Source organism: Oncorhynchus clarkii, unplaced genomic scaffold, assembly GCF_045791955.1.
Source record: "Oncorhynchus clarkii lewisi isolate Uvic-CL-2024 unplaced genomic scaffold, UVic_Ocla_1.0 unplaced_contig_6238_pilon_pilon, whole genome shotgun sequence".
Lineage (NCBI taxonomy): Eukaryota > Metazoa > Chordata > Actinopteri > Salmoniformes > Salmonidae > Oncorhynchus > Oncorhynchus clarkii.
Window position 1 is genome coordinate 6,802 of NW_027259570.1, and position 21,562 is coordinate 28,363.

The 21,562-nt window shown below is 44.4% G+C and overlaps 1 protein-coding gene across 1 annotated transcript; it reads right to left on the reverse strand.

Annotated features, from left to right (window-relative positions):
* Positions 1-1,507: 1,507 nt before the first annotated feature.
* On the reverse strand, positions 1,508-17,477 carry LOC139400314 (glutamate receptor-interacting protein 1-like; the record flags this gene model as incomplete). Its single annotated transcript, XM_071145287.1, has 3 exons — positions 1,508-1,547; positions 1,607-1,769; positions 17,262-17,477. Coding segments are annotated over 3 exons (419 nt in total), but the record flags the coding sequence as incomplete, so codon positions are not given.
* Positions 17,478-21,562: the final 4,085 nt, after the last annotated feature.

Below are 21,562 nucleotides of genomic sequence, written 5' to 3' on the forward strand. Positions count from 1 at the left end.
CCAAATCTGTGTTCTGTACTTCCTGTCCCAAATCTGTGTTCTGTCCTTTTTGTGCTTCATTCAAAAGCTTAAAAGGGATTTATGATAGAAGATATGCTAATGACTGAATTTATAAAGAGCTTCTTTATCAAACACAAACAGCCGTTAGCCAAAGGTCAAGTTCAAATAGCAGCTCTATGTGTGTGATCCAGCTCTACCTGTGGAAACATCTATGATTTATGCTAGAGCTGCGTCCACAATGGGCGCCAATAAGGGGGCCACATGGGAGCCACACACACACACACACAGACACACACACACTGGGGCTGCAACACCTCTAGGCCTGCCAATGCCACAAACAGCCGTTAGCCAAAGGTCAAGTTCGAATAGCAGCTCTATGTGTGTGATCCAGCTCTACCTGTACCTCTCTATTATCAGTAGCATGTACACATACAGTAATATTTCACTAATAATACTTTAAAGTTGTAGTGTTTCTGGGCTGTTGTTGTATACGGGGTGTGTGTGTGTGTGTGTGTGTGTGTGTGTGTGTGTGTGTGTGTGTGTGTGTGTGTGTGTGTGTGTGTGTGTTCAGGGAATGCAGAACAATCACTGAAACATGACTGAGGTGTTTGACAGTTGGTTGCAAGATTTTTTATAACCTTTATTTAACTAGGCAAGTCAGTTATGAACAAATGTTTATTTTTAAATGACGGCCTAGGAACAGTGGGTTAACTGGCCTAGGAACAGTGGGTTAACTGGCCTAGGAACAGTGGGTTAACTGGCCTAGGAACAGTGGGTTAACTGGCCTAGGAACAGTGGGTTAACTGGCCTAGGAACAGTGGGTTAACTGGCCTAGGAACAGTGGGTTAACTGGCCTAGGAACAGTGGGTTAACTGGCCTAGGAACAGTGGGTTAACTGGCCTAGGAACAGTGGGTTAACTGGCCTAGGAACAGTGGGTTAACTGGCCTAGGAACAGTGGGTTAACTGGCCTAGGAACAGTGGGTTAACTGCCTGTTCAGGGGCAGAACGACAGATTTGTACCTTGTCAGCTCGGGGGATTCAATCTTGCAACCTTTCGGTTCCTAGTCCAACGCTCTGGCTACCCTGCCTCTAACCACTAGGCTACCCTGCCTCTAACCACTAGGCTACCCTCCCTCTAACCACTAGGCTACCCTCCCTCTAACCACTAGGCTACACTGCCTCTAACCACTAGGCTACCTGTCTCTAACCACTAGGCTACCTTCCTCTAACCACTAGGCTACGCTGCCTCTAACCACTAGGCTACCCTCCCTCTAACCACTAGGCTACACTGCCTTTAACCACTAGGCTACCTGTCTCTAACCACTAGGCTACGCTGCCTCTAACCACTAGGCTACCTGCCTCTAACCACTAGGCTACGCTGCCTCTAACCACTAGGCTACCTGCCTCTAACCACTAGGCCACCTGCCTCTAACCACTAGGCTACCTGCCTCTAACCACTAGGCTACCTGCCTCTAACCACTAGGCTACCTGCCTCTAACCACTAGGCTACGCTGCCTCCCCAGATAAAGGGCCAGTGGTGGTGTCGCTGAGAGGTCAAAGGTTAGAGGTTCAGGGAGTTAAAGGTGAGAACAGGGTTGTACGTACCCAGCGGCGGTGGGTCTGTCCCATTCGTCGTCGCTGAGGCCCAGGTCTGCCAGGACGTTGTGTCTCTGGCGGGTGCTGACGGGGGACAGGCTGCCTTGGCTGGGCTTGGCGTTCCTCCACTCATGGCTGTGGAAGCTGTAGCCAGACGCCTGGAAACCTGGGGCTGGGACGGGATGCATACACACAAACGACAAGACTATGTTAGCCCACGGAGCTAAAGCCTAGGGCTAACACAGTCGGTTCAGCTATCAGGCAAGTTTCCTCCTCACATGAGCATCGTTCAGTCAAAACCCTCCACTGTATGGACCTGTCGTGCTACAGCCACTCACTAGTGATAATGTAGTACAGCGTCTTGGTGAATGGATCTCCCTGTCATTGAACGTTTTTTGGTTGGTCATATGAATTGAGTGTTAGAGTGTGTGTGTGAAATTCTCTCTGTCTCTCTCTGTCTCTCTCTGCCTCTCTCTCGCTCTGCCTCTCTGTCTCTCTCTGTCTGTCTCTCTCTGCCTCTCTCTCTCTCTCTCTCTCTCTCTCTCTCTCTCTCTCTCTCTCTCTCTCTCTCTCTCGTCTGATATTGAGTTAAACAAAGACATCTGACTGTTTGGCTTCAGCGACTCTATTCTGCTGCTGTGTTTCATCAATAATGTAGAGCTGGTGGAGTTTCTATTCCTTGTGTGTGATCCAGCTCTACCTGTGGAAACATCTGTGATTCATGCTAGAGCTGCGTCCACATGAGTGCTATAAGGAAGCCACACACACACACACACACACACACACACACACACACACACACACACACACACACACACACACACACACACACACACACACACACACACACACACACACACACACACACACTGGGGCAGCAACACCTCTAGACCACATGATGATCTGTCCTCCTATGGGACATTAGATGGACGACATGATGATCAATCCTACTATGGGACATTAGATGGACGACATGATGATCAGTCCTCCTATGGGACATTAGATGGAAGACATGATGATCTGTCCTCCTATGGGACATTAGATGGAAGACATGATGATCAGTCCTCCTATGGGACATTAGATGGAATACATGATGATCAGTCCTCCTATGGGACATTAGATGGACGACATGATGATCAATCCTACTATGGGACATTAGATGGACGACATGATGATCAGTCCTCTTATGGGACATTAGATGGAAGACATGATGATCTGTCCTCCTATGGGACATTAGATGGACGACATGATGATCAATCCTACTATGGGACATTAGATGGACGACATGATGATCAGTCCTCCTATGGGACATTAGATGGAAGACATGATGATCTGTCCTCCTATGGGACATTAGATGGAAGACATGATGATCTGTCCTCTTATGGGACATTAGATGGAAGACATGATGATCTGTCCTCCTATGGGACATTAGATGGAATACATGATGATCAGTCCTCCTATGGGACATTAGATGGACGACATGATGATCAATCCTACTATGGGACATTAGATGGACGACATGATGATCAGTCCTCCTATGGGACATTAGATGGACGACATGATAATCAGTCCTCCTATGGGACATTAGATGGACGACATGATGATCTGTCCTCCTATGGGACATTAGATGGACGACATGATGATCAGTCCTCCTATGGGACACTAGATGGAAGACATGATGATTAGTCCTCCTATGGGACATTAGATGGACGACATGATGATCAGTCCTCCTATGGGACATTAGATGGACGACATGATGATCAGTCCTCCTATGGGACATTAGATGGAAGACATGATGATCTGTCCTCCTATGGGACATTAGATGGAAGACATGATGATCTGTCCTCTTATGGGACATTAGATGGAAGACATGATGATCTGTCCTCCTATGGGACATTAGATGGACGACATGATGATCAATCCTACTATGGGACATTAGATGGACGACATGATGATCAGTCCTCCTATGGGACATTAGATGGAAGACATGATGATCTGTCCTCCTATGGGACATTAGATGGAAGACATGATGATCTGTCCTCTTATGGGACATTAGATGGAAGACATGATGATCTGTCCTCCTATGGGACATTAGATGGAATACATGATGATCAGTCCTCCTATGGGACATTAGATGGACGACATGATGATCAGTCCTCCTATGGGACATTAGATGGAAGACATGATGATCAGTCCTCCTATGGGACATTAGATGGAAGACATGATGATCTGTCCTCCTATGGGACATTAGATGGAAGACATGATGATCAGTCCTCCTATGGGACATTAGATGGACGACATGATGATCTGTCCTCCTATGGGACATTAGATGGACGACATGATCATCAGTCCTCCTATGGGACATTAGATGGACGACATGATGATCAGTCCTCCTATGGGACATTAGATGGACGACATGATGATCTGTCCTCCTTTGGGACATTAGATGGAAGACATGATGATCAGTCCTCCTTTGGGACATTAGATGGACGACATGATGATCAGTCCTCCTATGGGACATTAGATGGACGACATGATGATCTGTCCTCTTATGGGACATTAGATGGACGACAGGATGATCAGTCCTCCTATGGGACATTAGATGGACGACATGATGATCAGTCCTCCTATGGGACATTAGATGGACGACATGATGATCAGTCCTCCTATGGGACATTAGATGGACGACAGGATGATCAGTCCTCCTATGGGACATTAGATGGAAGACATTATGATCAGTCCTCCTATGGGACATTAGATGGACGACATGATGATCAGTCCTCCTATGGGACATTAGATGGACGACAGGATGATCAGTCCTCCTATGGGACATTACATGGACGACATGATGATCAATCCTCCTATGGGACATTAGATGGACGACAGGATGATCAGTCCTCCTATGGGACATTAGATGGAAGACATGATGATCAGTCCTCCTATGGGACATTAGATGGACGACATGATGATCAGTCCTCCTATGGGACATTAGATGGACGACATGATCATCAGTCCTCCTATGGGACATTAGATGGACGACATGATCATCAGTCCTCCTATGGGACATTAGATGGACGACATGATGATCAGTCCTCCTATGGGACATTAGATGGACGACATGATGATCTGTCCTCCTATGGGACATTAGATGGAAGACATGATGATCAGTCCTCCTTTGGGACATTAGATGGACGACATGATGATCAGTCCTCCTATGGGACATTAGATGGACGACATGATGATCTGTCCTCTTATGGGACATTAGATGGACGACAGGATGATCAGTCCTCCTATGGGACATTAGATGGACGACATGATGATCAGTCCTCCTATGGGACATTAGATGGACGACATGATGATCAGTCCTCCTATGGGACATTAGATGGACGACAGGATGATCAGTCCTCCTATGGGACATTAGATGGAAGACATGATGATCAGTCCTCCTATGGGACATTAGATGGACGACATGATGATCAGTCCTCCTATGGGACATTAGATGGAAGACATGATGATCTGTCCTCTTATGGGACATTAGATGGAAGACATGATGATCTGTCCTCCTATGGGACATTAGATGGACGACATGATGATCAATCCTACTATGGGACATTAGATGGACGACATGATGATCAGTCCTCCTATGGGACATTAGATGGAAGACATGATGATCTGTCCTCCTATGGGACATTAGATGGAAGACATGATGATCTGTCCTCTTATGGGACATTAGATGGAAGACATGATGATCTGTCCTCCTATGGGACATTAGATGGAATACATGATGATCAGTCCTCCTATGGGACATTAGATGGACGACATGATGATCAATCCTACTATGGGACATTAGATGGACGACATGATGATCAGTCCTCTTATGGGACATTAGATGGAAGACATGATGATCTGTCCTCCTATGGGACATTAGATGGACGACATGATGATCAATCCTACTATGGGACATTAGATGGACGACATGATGATCAGTCCTCCTATGGGACATTAGATGGAAGACATGATGATCTGTCCTCCTATGGGACATTAGATGGAAGACATGATGATCTGTCCTCCTATGGGACATTAGATGGAATACATGATGATCAGTCCTCCTATGGGACATTAGATGGACGACATGATGATCAATCCTACTATGGGACATTAGATGGACGACATGATGATCAGTCCTCCTATGGGACATTAGATGGACGACATGATAATCAGTCCTCCTATGGAACATTAGATGGACGACATGATGATCTGTCCTCCTATGGGACATTAGATGGACGACATGATGATCTGTCCTCTTATGGGACATTAGATGGAAGACATGATGATCAGTCCTCCTATGGGACATTAGATGGAAGACATGATGATCTGTCCTCCTATGGGACATTAGATGGACGACATGATGATCAGTCCTCCTATGGGACATTAGATGGAAGACATGATGATCAGTCCTCCTATGGGACATTAGATGGAAGACATGATGATCTGTCCTCCTATGGGACATTAGATGGAAGACATGATGATCAGTCCTCCTATGGGACATTAGATGGACGACATGATGATCAGTCCTCTTATGGGACATTAGATGGAAGACATGATGATCTGTCCTCCTATGGGACATTAGATGGACGACATGATCATCAGTCCTCCTATGGGACATTAGATGGACGACATGATGATCAGTCCTCCTATGGGACATTAGATGGACGACATGATGATCTGTCCTCCCATGGGACATTAGATGGAAGACATGATGATCAGTCCTCCTTTGGGACATTAGATGGACGACATGATGATCAGTCCTCCTATGGGACATTAGATGGAAGACATGATGATCAGTCCTCCTATGGGACATTAGATGGACGACATGATGATCAGTCCTCTTATGGGACATTAGATGGAAGACATGATGATCTGTCCTCCTATGGGACATTAGATGGACGACATGATCATCAGTCCTCCTATGGGACATTAGATGGACGACATGATGATCAGTCCTCCTATGGGACATTAGATGGACGACATGATGATCTGTCCTCCCATGGGACATTAGATGGAAGACATGATGATCAGTCCTCCTTTGGGACATTAGATGGACGACATGATGATCAGTCCTCCTATGGGACATTAGATGGACGACATGATGATCTGTCCTCCTATGGGACATTAGATGGAAGACATGATGATCAGTCCTCCTTTGGGACATTAGATGGACGACATGATGATCAGTCCTCCTATGGGACATTAGATGGACGACATGATGATCTGTCCTCTTATGGGACATTAGATGGACGACAGGATGATCAGTCCTCCTATGGGACATTAGATGGACGACATGATGATCAGTCCTCCTATGGGACATTAGATGGACGACATGATGATCAGTCCTCCTATGGGACATTAGATGGACGACAGGATGATCAGTCCTCCTATGGGACATTAGATGGAAGACATGATGATCAGTCCTCCTATGGGACATTAGATGGAAGACATGATGATCTGTCCTCCTATGGGACATTAGATGGAAGACATGATGATCTGTCCTATGGGACATTAGATGGACGACATGATGATCTGTCCTCTTATGGGACATTAGATGGAAGACATGATGATCAGTCCTCCTATGGGACACTAGATGGACGACATGATGATCTGTCCTCCTATGGGACATTAGATGGACGACATGATGATCTGTCCTCCTATGGGACATTAGATGGACGACATGATGATCTGTCCTCTTATGGGACATTAGATGGAAGACATGATGATCAGTCCTCCTATGGGACATTAGATGGAAGACATGATGATCAGTCCTCCTATGGGACATTAGATGGAAGACATGATGATCTGTCCTCCTATGGGACATTAGATGGAAGACATGATGATCTGTCCTCCTATGGGACATTAGATGGAATACATGATGATCAGTCCTCCTATGGGACATTAGATGGACGACATGATGATCAATCCTACTATGGGACATTAGATGGACGACATGATGATCAGTCCTCCTATGGGACATTAGATGGACGACATGATAATCAGTCCTCCTATGGGACATTAGATGGACGACATGATGATCTGTCCTCCTATGGGACATTAGATGGACGACATGATGATCTGTCCTCTTATGGGACATTAGATGGAAGACATGATGATCAGTCCTCCTATGGGACATTAGATGGGAGACATGATGATCTGTCCTCCTATGGGACATTAGATGGACGACATGATGATCAGTCCTCCTATGGGACATTAGATGGAAGACATGATGATCAGTCCTCCTATGGGACATTAGATGGAAGACATGATGATCTGTCCTCCTATGGGACATTAGATGGAAGACATGATGATCAGTCCTCCTATGGGACATTAGATGGACGACATGATGATCAGTCCTCTTATGGGACATTAGATGGAAGACATGATGATCTGTCCTCCTATGGGACATTAGATGGACGACATGATCATCAGTCCTCCTATGGGACATTAGATGGACGACATGATGATCAGTCCTCCTATGGGACATTAGATGGACGACATGATGATCTGTCCTCCTTTGGGACATTAGATGGAAGACATGATGATCAGTCCTCCTTTGGGACATTAGATGGACGACATGATGATCAGTCCTCCTATGGGACATTAGATGGACGACATGATGATCTGTCCTCTTATGGGACATTAGATGGACGACAGGATGATCAGTCCTCCTATGGGACATTAGATGGACGACATGATGATCAGTCCTCCTATGGGACATTAGATGGACGACATGATGATCAGTCCTCCTATGGGACATTAGATGGACGACAGGATGATCAGTCCTCCTATGGGACATTAGATGGAAGACATTATGATCAGTCCTCCTATGGGACATTAGATGGACGACATGATGATCAGTCCTCCTATGGGACATTAGATGGACGACAGGATGATCAGTCCTCCTATGGGACATTAGATGGACGACATGATGATCAATCCTCCTATGGGACATTAGATGGACGACAGGATGATCAGTCCTCCTATGGGACATTAGATGGAAGACATGATGATCAGTCCTCCTATGGGACATTAGATGGACGACATGATGATCAGTCCTCCTATGGGACATTAGATGGACGACATGATCATCAGTCCTCCTATGGGACATTAGATGGACGACATGATCATCAGTCCTCCTATGGGACATTAGATGGACGACATGATGATCAGTCCTCCTATGGGACATTAGATGGACGACATGATGATCTGTCCTCCTATGGGACATTAGATGGAAGACATGATGATCAGTCCTCCTTTGGGACATTAGATGGACGACATGATGATCAGTCCTCCTATGGGACATTAGATGGACGACATGATGATCTGTCCTCTTATGGGACATTAGATGGACGACAGGATGATCAGTCCTCCTATGGGACATTAGATGGACGACATGATGATCAGTCCTCCTATGGGACATTAGATGGATGACATGATGATCAGTCCTCCTATGGGACATTAGATGGACGACAGGATGATCAGTCCTCCTATGGGACATTAGATGGAAGACATGATGATCAGTCCTCCTATGGGACATTAGATGGACGACATGATGATCAGTCCTCCTATGGGACATTAGATGGAAGACATGATGATCTGTCCTCTTATGGGACATTAGATGGAAGACATGATGATCTGTCCTCCTATGGGACATTAGATGGACGACATGATGATCAATCCTACTATGGGACATTAGATGGACGACATGATGATCAGTCCTCCTATGGGACATTAGATGGAAGACATGATGATCTGTCCTCCTATGGGACATTAGATGGAAGACATGATGATCTGTCCTCTTATGGGACATTAGATGGAAGACATGATGATCTGTCCTCCTATGGGACATTAGATGGAATACATGATGATCAGTCCTCCTATGGGACATTAGATGGACGACATGATGATCAATCCTACTATGGGACATTAGATGGACGACATGATGATCAGTCCTCTTATGGGACATTAGATGGAAGACATGATGATCTGTCCTCCTATGGGACATTAGATGGACGACATGATGATCAATCCTACTATGGGACATTAGATGGACGACATGATGATCAGTCCTCCTATGGGACATTAGATGGAAGACATGATGATCTGTCCTCCTATGGGACATTAGATGGAATACATGATGATCAGTCCTCCTATGGGACATTAGATGGACGACATGATGATCAATCCTACTATGGGACATTAGATGGACGACATGATGATCAGTCCTCCTATGGGACATTAGATGGACGACATGATAATCAGTCCTCCTATGGAACATTAGATGGACGACATGATGATCTGTCCTCCTATGGGACATTAGATGGACGACATGATGATCTGTCCTCTTATGGGACATTAGATGGAAGACATGATGATCAGTCCTCCTATGGGACATTAGATGGAAGACATGATGATCTGTCCTCCTATGGGACATTAGATGGACGACATGATGATCAGTCCTCCTATGGGACATTAGATGGAAGACATGATGATCAGTCCTCCTATGGGACATTAGATGGAAGACATGATGATCTGTCCTCCTATGGGACATTAGATGGAAGACATGATGATCAGTCCTCCTATGGGACATTAGATGGACGACATGATGATCAGTCCTCTTATGGGACATTAGATGGAAGACATGATGATCTGTCCTCCTATGGGACATTAGATGGACGACATGATCATCAGTCCTCCTATGGGACATTAGATGGACGACATGATGATCAGTCCTCCTATGGGACATTAGATGGACGACATGATGATCTGTCCTCCCATGGGACATTAGATGGAAGACATGATGATCAGTCCTCCTTTGGGACATTAGATGGACGACATGATGATCAGTCCTCCTATGGGACATTAGATGGACGACATGATGATCTGTCCTCCTATGGGACATTAGATGGAAGACATGATGATCAGTCCTCCTTTGGGACATTAGATGGACGACATGATGATCAGTCCTCCTATGGGACATTAGATGGACGACATGATGATCTGTCCTCTTATGGGACATTAGATGGACGACAGGATGATCAGTCCTCCTATGGGACATTAGATGGACGACATGATGATCAGTCCTCCTATGGGACATTAGATGGACGACATGATGATCAGTCCTCCTATGGGACATTAGATGGACGACAGGATGATCAGTCCTCCTATGGGACATTAGATGGAAGACATGATGATCAGTCCTCCTATGGGACATTAGATGGAAGACATGATGATCTGTCCTCCTATGGGACATTAGATGGAAGACATGATGATCTGTCCTATGGGACATTAGATGGACGACATGATGATCTGTCCTCTTATGGGACATTAGATGGAAGACATGATGATCAGTCCTCCTATGGGACACTAGATGGACGACATGATGATCTGTCCTCCTATGGGACATTAGATGGACGACATGATGATCTGTCCTCCTATGGGACATTAGATGGACGACATGATGATCTGTCCTCTTATGGGACATTAGATGGAAGACATGATGATCAGTCCTCCTATGGGACATTAGATGGAAGACATGATGATCAGTCCTCCTATGGGACATTAGATGGAAGACATGATGATCTGTCCTCCTATGGGACATTAGATGGAAGACATGATGATCTGTCCTCCTATGGGACATTAGATGGAATACATGATGATCAGTCCTCCTATGGGACATTAGATGGACGACATGATGATCAATCCTACTATGGGACATTAGATGGACGACATGATGATCAGTCCTCCTATGGGACATTAGATGGACGACATGATAATCAGTCCTCCTATGGGACATTAGATGGACGACATGATGATCTGTCCTCCTATGGGACATTAGATGGACGACATGATGATCTGTCCTCTTATGGGACATTAGATGGAAGACATGATGATCAGTCCTCCTATGGGACATTAGATGGGAGACATGATGATCTGTCCTCCTATGGGACATTAGATGGACGACATGATGATCAGTCCTCCTATGGGACATTAGATGGAAGACATGATGATCAGTCCTCCTATGGGACATTAGATGGAAGACATGATGATCTGTCCTCCTATGGGACATTAGATGGAAGACATGATGATCAGTCCTCCTATGGGACATTAGATGGACGACATGATGATCAGTCCTCTTATGGGACATTAGATGGAAGACATGATGATCTGTCCTCCTATGGGACATTAGATGGACGACATGATCATCAGTCCTCCTATGGGACATTAGATGGACGACATGATGATCAGTCCTCCTATGGGACATTAGATGGACGACATGATGATCTGTCCTCCTTTGGGACATTAGATGGAAGACATGATGATCAGTCCTCCTTTGGGACATTAGATGGACGACATGATGATCAGTCCTCCTATGGGACATTAGATGGACGACATGATGATCTGTCCTCTTATGGGACATTAGATGGACGACAGGATGATCAGTCCTCCTATGGGACATTAGATGGACGACATGATGATCAGTCCTCCTATGGGACATTAGATGGACGACATGATGATCAGTCCTCCTATGGGACATTAGATGGAAGACAGGATGATCAGTCCTCCTATGGGACATTAGATGGAAGACATTATGATCAGTCCTCCTATGGGACATTAGATGGACGACATGATGATCAGTCCTCCTATGGGACATTAGATGGACGACAGGATGATCAGTCCTCCTATGGGACATTAGATGGACGACATGATGATCAATCCTCCTATGGGACATTAGATGGACGACAGGATGATCAGTCCTCCTATGGGACATTAGATGGAAGACATGATGATCAGTCCTCCTATGGGACATTAGATGGACGACATGATGATCAGTCCTCCTATGGGACATTAGATGGACGACATGATCATCAGTCCTCCTATGGGACATTAGATGGACGACATGATCATCAGTCCTCCTATGGGACATTAGATGGACGACATGATGATCAGTCCTCCTATGGGACATTAGATGGACGACATGATGATCTGTCCTCCTATGGGACATTAGATGGAAGACATGATGATCAGTCCTCCTTTGGGACATTAGATGGACGACATGATGATCAGTCCTCCTATGGGACATTAGATGGACGACATGATGATCTGTCCTCTTATGGGACATTAGATGGACGACAGGATGATCAGTCCTCCTATGGGACATTAGATGGACGACATGATGATCAGTCCTCCTATGGGACATTAGATGGACGACATGATGATCAGTCCTCCTATGGGACATTAGATGGACGACAGGATGATCAGTCCTCCTATGGGACATTAGATGGAAGACATGATGATCAGTCCTCCTATGGGACATTAGATGGACGACATGATGATCAGTCCTCCTATGGGACATTAGATGGACGACAGGATGATCAGTCCTCCTATGGGACATTAGATGGAAGACATGATGATCAGTCCTCCTATGGGACACTAGATGGACGACATGATGATCTGTCCTCCTATGGGACATTAGATGGACGACATGATGATCTGTCCTCCTATGGGACATTAGATGGACGACATGATGATCTGTCCTCTTATGGGACATTAGATGGAAGACATGATGATCAGTCCTCCTATGGGACATTAGATGGAAGACATGATGATCAGTCCTCCTATGGGACATTAGATGGAAGACATGATGATCTGTCGTCCTATGGGACATTAGATGGAAGACATGATGATCTGTCCTCTTATGGGACATTAGATGGAAGACATGATGATCAGTCCTCCTATGGGACACTAGATGGACGACATGATGATCAGTCCTCCTATGGGACATTAGATGGACGACATGATGATCTGTCCTCCTATGGGACATTAGATGGACTACATGATGATCTGTCCTCTTATGGGACATTAGATGGAAGACATGATGATCAGTCCTCCTATGGGACATTAGATGGAAGACATGATGATCAGTCCTCCTATGGGACATTAGATGGACGACATGATGATCAGTCCTCCTATGGGACATTAGATGGAAGACATGATGATCAGTCCTCCTATGGGACATTAGATGGAAGACATGATGATCTGTCCTCCTATGGGACATTAGATGGAAGACATGATGATCAGTCCTCCTACGGGACATTAGATGGACGACATGATGATCAGTCCTCTTATGGGACATTAGATGGAAGACATGATGATCTGTCCTCCTATGGGACATTAGATGGACGACATGATCATCAGTCCTCCTATGGGACATTAGATGGACGACATGATGATCAGTCCTCCTATGGGACATTAGATGGACGACATGATGATCTGTCCTCCTATGGGACATTAGATGGAAGACATGATGATCAGTCCTCCTATGGGACACTAGATGGACGACATGATGATCAGTCCTCCTATGGGACATTAGATGGACGACATGATGATCAGTCATCCTATGGGACACTAGATGGACGACATGATGATCAGTCATCCTATGGGACACTAGATGGACGACATGATGATCAGTCCTCCTATGGGACACTAGATGGACGACATGATGATCTGTCCTCCTATGGGACACTAGATGGACGACATGATGATCAGTCCTCCTATGGGACACTAGATGGACGACATGATGATCTGTCCTCCTATGGGACACTAGATGGACGACATGATGATCTGTCCTCCTATGGGACACTAGATGGACGACATGATGATCTGTCCTCCTATGGGACACTAGATGGACGACATGATGATCAGTCCTCCTATGGGACACTAGATGGACGACATGATGATCAGTCCTCCTATGGGACACTAGATGGACGACATGATGATCAGTCCTCCTATGGGACACTAGATGGTCGACATGATGATCAGTCCTCCTATGGGACATTAGATGGACGACATGATGATCAGTCCTCCTATGGGACACTAGATGGACGACATGATAGCCATATGTGCAATACATGCACAGCATACAGATTAATATATTGATTAACAATAAACAGATTCCTCGTCCTTCTGCCTTTCGATATAATGGACGGGATAAAAAATAATACAATCATAACAGCTAGCCAATCATAACAGCTAGCCAATCATAATAGCTAGCCAATCATAACAGCTAGCCAATCATAATAGCTAGCCAATCATAATAGCTAGCCAATCATAATAGCTAGCCAATCATAACAGCTAGCCAATCATAACAGCTAGCCAGTCATAATAGCTAGCCAATCATAATAGCTAGCCAATCATAACAGCTAGCCAATCATAATAGCTAGCCAATCATAACAGCTAGCCAATCATAACAGCTAGCCAATCATAACAGCTAGCCAATCATAATAGCTAGCCAATCATAATAGCTAGCCAATCATAACAGCTAGCCAATCATAACAGCTAGCCAATCATAATAGCTAGCCAATCATAATAGCTAGCCAATCATAATAGCTAGCCAATCATAACAGCTAGCCAATCATAACAGCTAGCCAATCATAACAGCTAGCCAATCATAATAGCTAGCCAATCATAATAGCTAGCCAATCATAATAGCTAGCCAATCATAATAGCTAGCCAATCATAACAGCTAGCCAATCATAATAGCTAGCCAATCATAATAGCTAGCCAATCATAATAGCTAGCCAATCATAATAGCTAGCCAATCATAATAGCTAGCCAATCATAATAGCTAGCCAATCATAATAGCTAGCCAATCATAATAGCTAGCCAATCATAACAGCTAGCCAATCATAATAGCTAGCCAATCATAACAGCTAGCCAATCATAATAGCTAGCCAATCATAACAGCTAGCCAATCATAATAGCTAGCCAATCATAATAGCTAGCCAATCATAATAGCTAGCCAATCATAATAGCTAGCCAATCATAATAGCTAGCGTATGAATTTTCTCATCATAGTAAATCTCCTAATAGGACCAGCATTGTTCTCCTCATAGTAAATCTCCTAATAGGACCAGCATGGTTCTCCTCATAGTAAATCTCCCAATAGGACCAGCATGGTTCTCCTCATAGTAAATCTCCCAATAGGACCAGCATTGTTCTCCTCATAGTAAATCTCCTAATAGGACCAGCATTGTTCTCCTCATAGTAAATCTCCTATTACGACCAGCATTGTTCTCCTCATAGTAAATCTTCTAATAGGACCAGCATGGTTCTCCTCATAGTAAATCTCCTAATAGGACCAGCATGGTTCTCCTCATAGTAAATCTCCAAATAGGACCAGCATGGTTCTCCTCATAGTAAATCTCCTAATAGGACCAGCATGGTTCTCCTCATAGTAAATCTCCCAATAGGACCAGCATGGTTCTCCTCGTAGTAAATCTCCTAATAGGACCAGCATGGTTCTCCTCATAGTAAATCTCCTAATAGGACCAGCATGGTTCTCCTCATAGTAAATCTCCTAAAAGGACCAGCATGAGTCCCCCAGGTTCCTCATTTGTTCTAGCACATGTTGGATAATGTTATAATGCATCCTAAATGGCACCCTATTCCCTATATAGTGCACTACTTTAGACCAGAGCCCTATTCCCTATATAGTGCACTACTTTAGACCAGAGCCCTATTCCCTATATAGTGCACTACTTTAGACCAGAGCCCTATTCCCTATATAGTGCACTACTTTAGACCAGAGCCCTATTCCCTATATAGTGCACTACTTTAGACCAGAGCCCTATTCCCTATATAGTGCACTACTTTAGACCAGAGCCCTATTCCCTATATAGTGCACTATTTTAGACCAGGACCCTATTCCCTATATAGTGCACTACTTTAGACCAGGGCCCTATTCCCTATATAGTGCACTACTTTCGACCAGAGCCCCATGTGTGTGTTTGCGCTTGTAGTGTGTGTGTGTGTGTGTGTGTGTGTGTGTGTTCTCTCCCTCGGCAGGATGATTATAGTTAACTAAGAGGCCTTACTGTGTGGGGAGGAGACTAATTGTAAATCCAACACATCATTGCTGTGGGGACCATTCTACCATTATAATGGTTAAGGGCATCCCTAGATCCATTAGCCAATCATTTCCTACTCAGTAGAAAAAAAATAGAATGGTCTTCCAGCCAATCCCCACGTCGCCTCGCCCACAGCTGTATAACGCATAATGAATGCTCTGATATAAATGACCCTCTAGGAATCAGGAAGGATGTATTGGCAACGTGAGTTGTATTCTCTAAAGTCTATTGTATTGGACAACTGCCGTGGATGTTGCTATGGTGATGGCCAGTAATGGTTTGTTTTATCAGTATTGTTTTGGCCTTTCTAGGGAGTTTTTCCTAGCCACCGTGCTTCTACACCTGCATTGCTTGCTGTTTGGGGGTTTTAGGCTGGGTTTCTGTACAGCACTTTGAGATATCAGCTGATGTACGAAGGGCTTTATAAATACATTTGATTTGATATTGTGTTTTTGGACATTCTGTCTGTCCCTCAATGTCTGTAACTGTCAGGTACACAAGTGCAACATATGTACGTACGTACGTACACACACACACACACACACACACACACACACACACACACACACACACACACACACACACACACACACACACACACACACACACACACACACACACACACACACACACACACACACACACACACACACACACACACACACACACACACACACACACACACACCCTCTCTCTCCTCTCACCCTGGGTGTTGAAGGTGGTGTCTATGGCTGAGCCGTCCCAGGACTCCACGGCTGAGTCCACAGAGGGGATGGTGGTGGAGTAGAGGTCAGAGAGCTTCCCAAGTTTCTGGCTCTCTGCCTGGTTTCCCAGCCCGCCTAACCCTGCCTCGTCCTCCACATCACTCAGCATCACATCACTGAGATGACCAGACACCGACGGCAGCTTGGGACTGGCCACTAGAGGAGGGAGGGAGAGGGAGGAGGGAGGGAGAGGGAGGGAGAGAGAGAATATGAGAAAATGTGAAGGGGAGAAGTGTGAAACAAAGGGAAATGGTGAGGCGAGAGGGAGAGAGAGACAGAGAGAGAGAGAGAGAGAGAGAGAGAGAGAGAGAGACAGAGAGCCAGAGAGGGAGAGAGACAGAGAGAGAGAGAGAGAGGGAGAGACAGAGAGAGAGAGAGAGAGAGAGAGAGAGAGAGAGAGAGAGACAGAGAGCCAGAGAGGGAGAGAGACAGAGAGAGAGAGAGAGAGGGAGAGACAGAGAGAGACGAGGGAGAGGGAGAGAGAGAGAGACAGAGAGAGACGAGGGAGAGAGAGAGAGAAACGAGGGAGAGAGAGAGAGAGAGAGAGAGAGAGAGAGAGAGACAAGGGAGAGAGAGACGAGGGAGAGAGAGAGAGAGACGGGAGAGAGAGAGAGAGAGAGACAGAGAGAGGGAGAGAGAGAGAGAGAGACGGGGGAGAGACGAGGGAGAAGAGAGAGAGACGAGGGAGAAGAGAGAGAGAGAGAGAGAGAGGGAAAGAGACAAGCAGAGGAAGAAATGCTAACGAAATCTGTTATTCTTACAGCCATTTCCAGACGACTTCTAAATCAATCTCACTGTAGTTCAGCAGAAATAAGCACAGCTCGAGATAAGAGCAAATTGTCTTCTGTAGTGGAACCGTATCTGCAGTAAATTCTATGTATTGAATCCATCTGGCAGCCTAAACCAACCCGACAAGTGTTCTGGGAATAGGGTGACCCTGTTGAAATACTACTTCATCCACTGTGATGAGATGTGTACAGCGTTGATATGGGTGATGTGTGCGTGAGCGGGGGTGTGTGTGTGTTTAGGTGTGTGTCTAGGTGTGTTTGTGTGTGTGTGTGTGTGTGTGTTTAGGTGTGTGTGTGTGTGTTTAGGTGTGTGTGTGTGTTTAGGTGTGTGTGTGTGTGTTTAGGTGTGTGTGTGTGTGTTTAGGTGTGTGTGTGTGTGTTTAGGTGTGTGTGTGTGTGTGTGTTTAGGTGTGTGTGTGTGTGTTTAGGTGTGTGTCTAGGTGTGTTTGTGTGTGTGTGTGTGTTTAGGTGTGTGTGTGTGTGTTTAGGTGTGTGTGTGTGTGTTTAGGTGTGTGTGTGTGTGTGTTTAGGTGTGTGTGTGTGTGTGTTTAGGTGTGTGTGTGTTTAGGTGTGTGTGTGTGTTTAGGTGTGTGTGTGTGTTTAGGTGTGTGTGTGTGTGTTTAGGTGTGTGTGTGTGTGTTTAGGTGTGTGTGTGTGTTTAGGTATGTGTGTGTGTTTAGGTGTGTGTGTGTTTAGGTGTGTGTGTGTGTTTAGGTGTGCATGGTACACAGTGTGTGTACATGGTGCACAGTGTGTGTACATGGTGCAGTCCAGCACAGCATAGATAACTAACGTGTTAGGGTATAGTAGATGTAGATTACCTATAATGTACAACATGTTACCTGAACCTTGACCTCAGTGAGTGCTCTGTTTGTACTATGTAATGTGTGACGGTCTTTGACCCCAGTGAGTGCTCTGTTTGTACTATGTAATAGAGAGCAATAGTAAAGGTGTATTTTTGTAGGTACTAACAGAGGCTAACTCTCCCTTGGCTCGTTGGATAAAGCCTATTGGGAAATGAATGTTTTTTAGGATAAATGTTGAAATTTAAGGTCTGAGAGAAACACAGGCTGAGGAGATCTGGTACGTTTTGTTGTATAGGATAATCTTCATCAGCTAACGTCAATGTTTGGGAATTTTTTGCTGCATTTATGTCATCAAAACAAGCACATTAACTGACTGATATTATCTCCTAGGACACAACATAAAGGTCACGTTAACTGACTGATATTATCTCCTAGGACACAACATAAAGGTCACGTTAACTGACTGATATTATCTCCTAGGACACAACATAAAGGTCACGTTAACTGACTGATATTATCTCCTAGGACACAACATAAAGGTCACGTTAACTGACTGATATTATCTCCTAGGACACAACATAAAGGTCACGTTAACTGACTGATATTATCTCCTAGGACACAACATAAAGGTCACGTTAACTGACTGATATTATCTCCTAGGACACAACATAAAGGTCACGTTAACTGACTGATATTATCTCCTAGGACACAACATAAAGGTCACGTTAACTGACTGATATTATCTCCTAGGACACAACATAAAGGTCACGTTAACTGACTGATATTATCTCCTAGGACACAACATGAAGGTCACGTTAACTGACTGATATTATCTCCTAGGACACAACATAAAGGTCACGTTAACTGACTGATATTATCTCCTAGGACACAACATAAAGGTCACGTTAACTGACTGATAATATCTCCTAGGACACAACATGAAGGTCACGTTAACTGACTGATATTATCTCCTAGGACACAACATAAAGGTCACGTTAACTGACTGATATTATCTCCTAGGACACAACATAAAGGTCACGTTAACTGACTGATAATATCTCCTAGGACACAACATGAAGGTCACGTTAACTGACTGATATTATCTCCTAGGACACAACATAAAGGTCACGTTAACTGACTGATATTATCTCCTAGGACACAACATAAAGGTTACGTTAACTGACTGATATTATCTCCTAGGACACAACATAAAGGTCACGTTAACTGACTGATATTATCTCCTAGGACACAAAATAAAGGTCATGTTAACTGACTGATATTATCTCCTAGAACACAACATGAAGGTCACGTTAACTGACTGATATTATCTCCTAGGACACAACATGAAGGTCACGTTAACTGACTGATATTATCTCCTAGGACACATCATAAAGGTCACGTTAACTGACTGATATTATCTCCTAGAACACAACATAAAGGTCATGTTAACTGACTGATATTATCTCCTAGAACACAAAATGAAGGTAACGTTAACTGACTGATATTATCTCCTTGGACACAACATGAAGGTCACGTTAACTGACTGATATTATCTCCTAGGACACAACATAAAGGTCACGTTAACTGACTGATATTATCTCCTAGGACACAACATAAAGGTCACGTTAACTGACTGATAATATCTCCTAGGACACAACATGAAGGTCACGTTAACTGACTGATATTATCTCCTAGGACACAACATAAAGGTCACGTTAACTGACTGATATTATCTCCTAGGACACAACATAAAGGTCACGTTAACTGACTGATAATATCTCCTAGGACACAACATGAAGGTCACGTTAACTGACTGATATTATCTCCTAGGACACAACATAAAGGTCACGTTAACTGACTGATATTATCTCCTAGGACACAACATAAAGGTTACGTTAACTGACTGATATTATCTCCTAGGACACAACATAAAGGTCACGTTAACTGACTGATATTATCTCCTAGGACACAAAATAAAGGTCATGTTAACTGACTGATATTATCTCCTAGAACACAACATGAAGGTCACGTTAACTGACTGATATTATCTCCTAGGACACAACATGAAGGTCATGTTAACTGACTGATATTATCTCCTAGGACACATCATAAAGGTCACGTTAACTGACTGATATTATCTCCTAGAACACAACATAAAGGTCACGTTAACTGACTGATATTATCTCCTAGAACACAACATGAAGGTCACGTTAACTGACTGATATTATCTCCTAGGACACAACATGAAGGTCATGTTAACTGACTGATATTATCTCCTAGGACACAACATAAAGGTCACGTTAACTGACTGATATTATCTCCTAGGACACAACATAAAGGTCACGTTAACTGACTGATATTATCTCCTAGGACACAACATGAAGGTCACGTTAACTGACTGATGTTATCTCCTAGGACACAACATAAAGGTCACGTTAACTGACTGATGTTATCTCCTAGGACACAACATAAAGGTCACGTTAACTGACTGATATTATCTCCTAGGACACAACATAAAGGTCACGTTAACTGACTGATATTATCTCCTAGAACACAACATGAAGGTCACGTTAACTGACTGATATTATCTCCTAGGACACAACATAAAGGTCACGTTAACTGACTGATATTATCTCCTAGGACACAA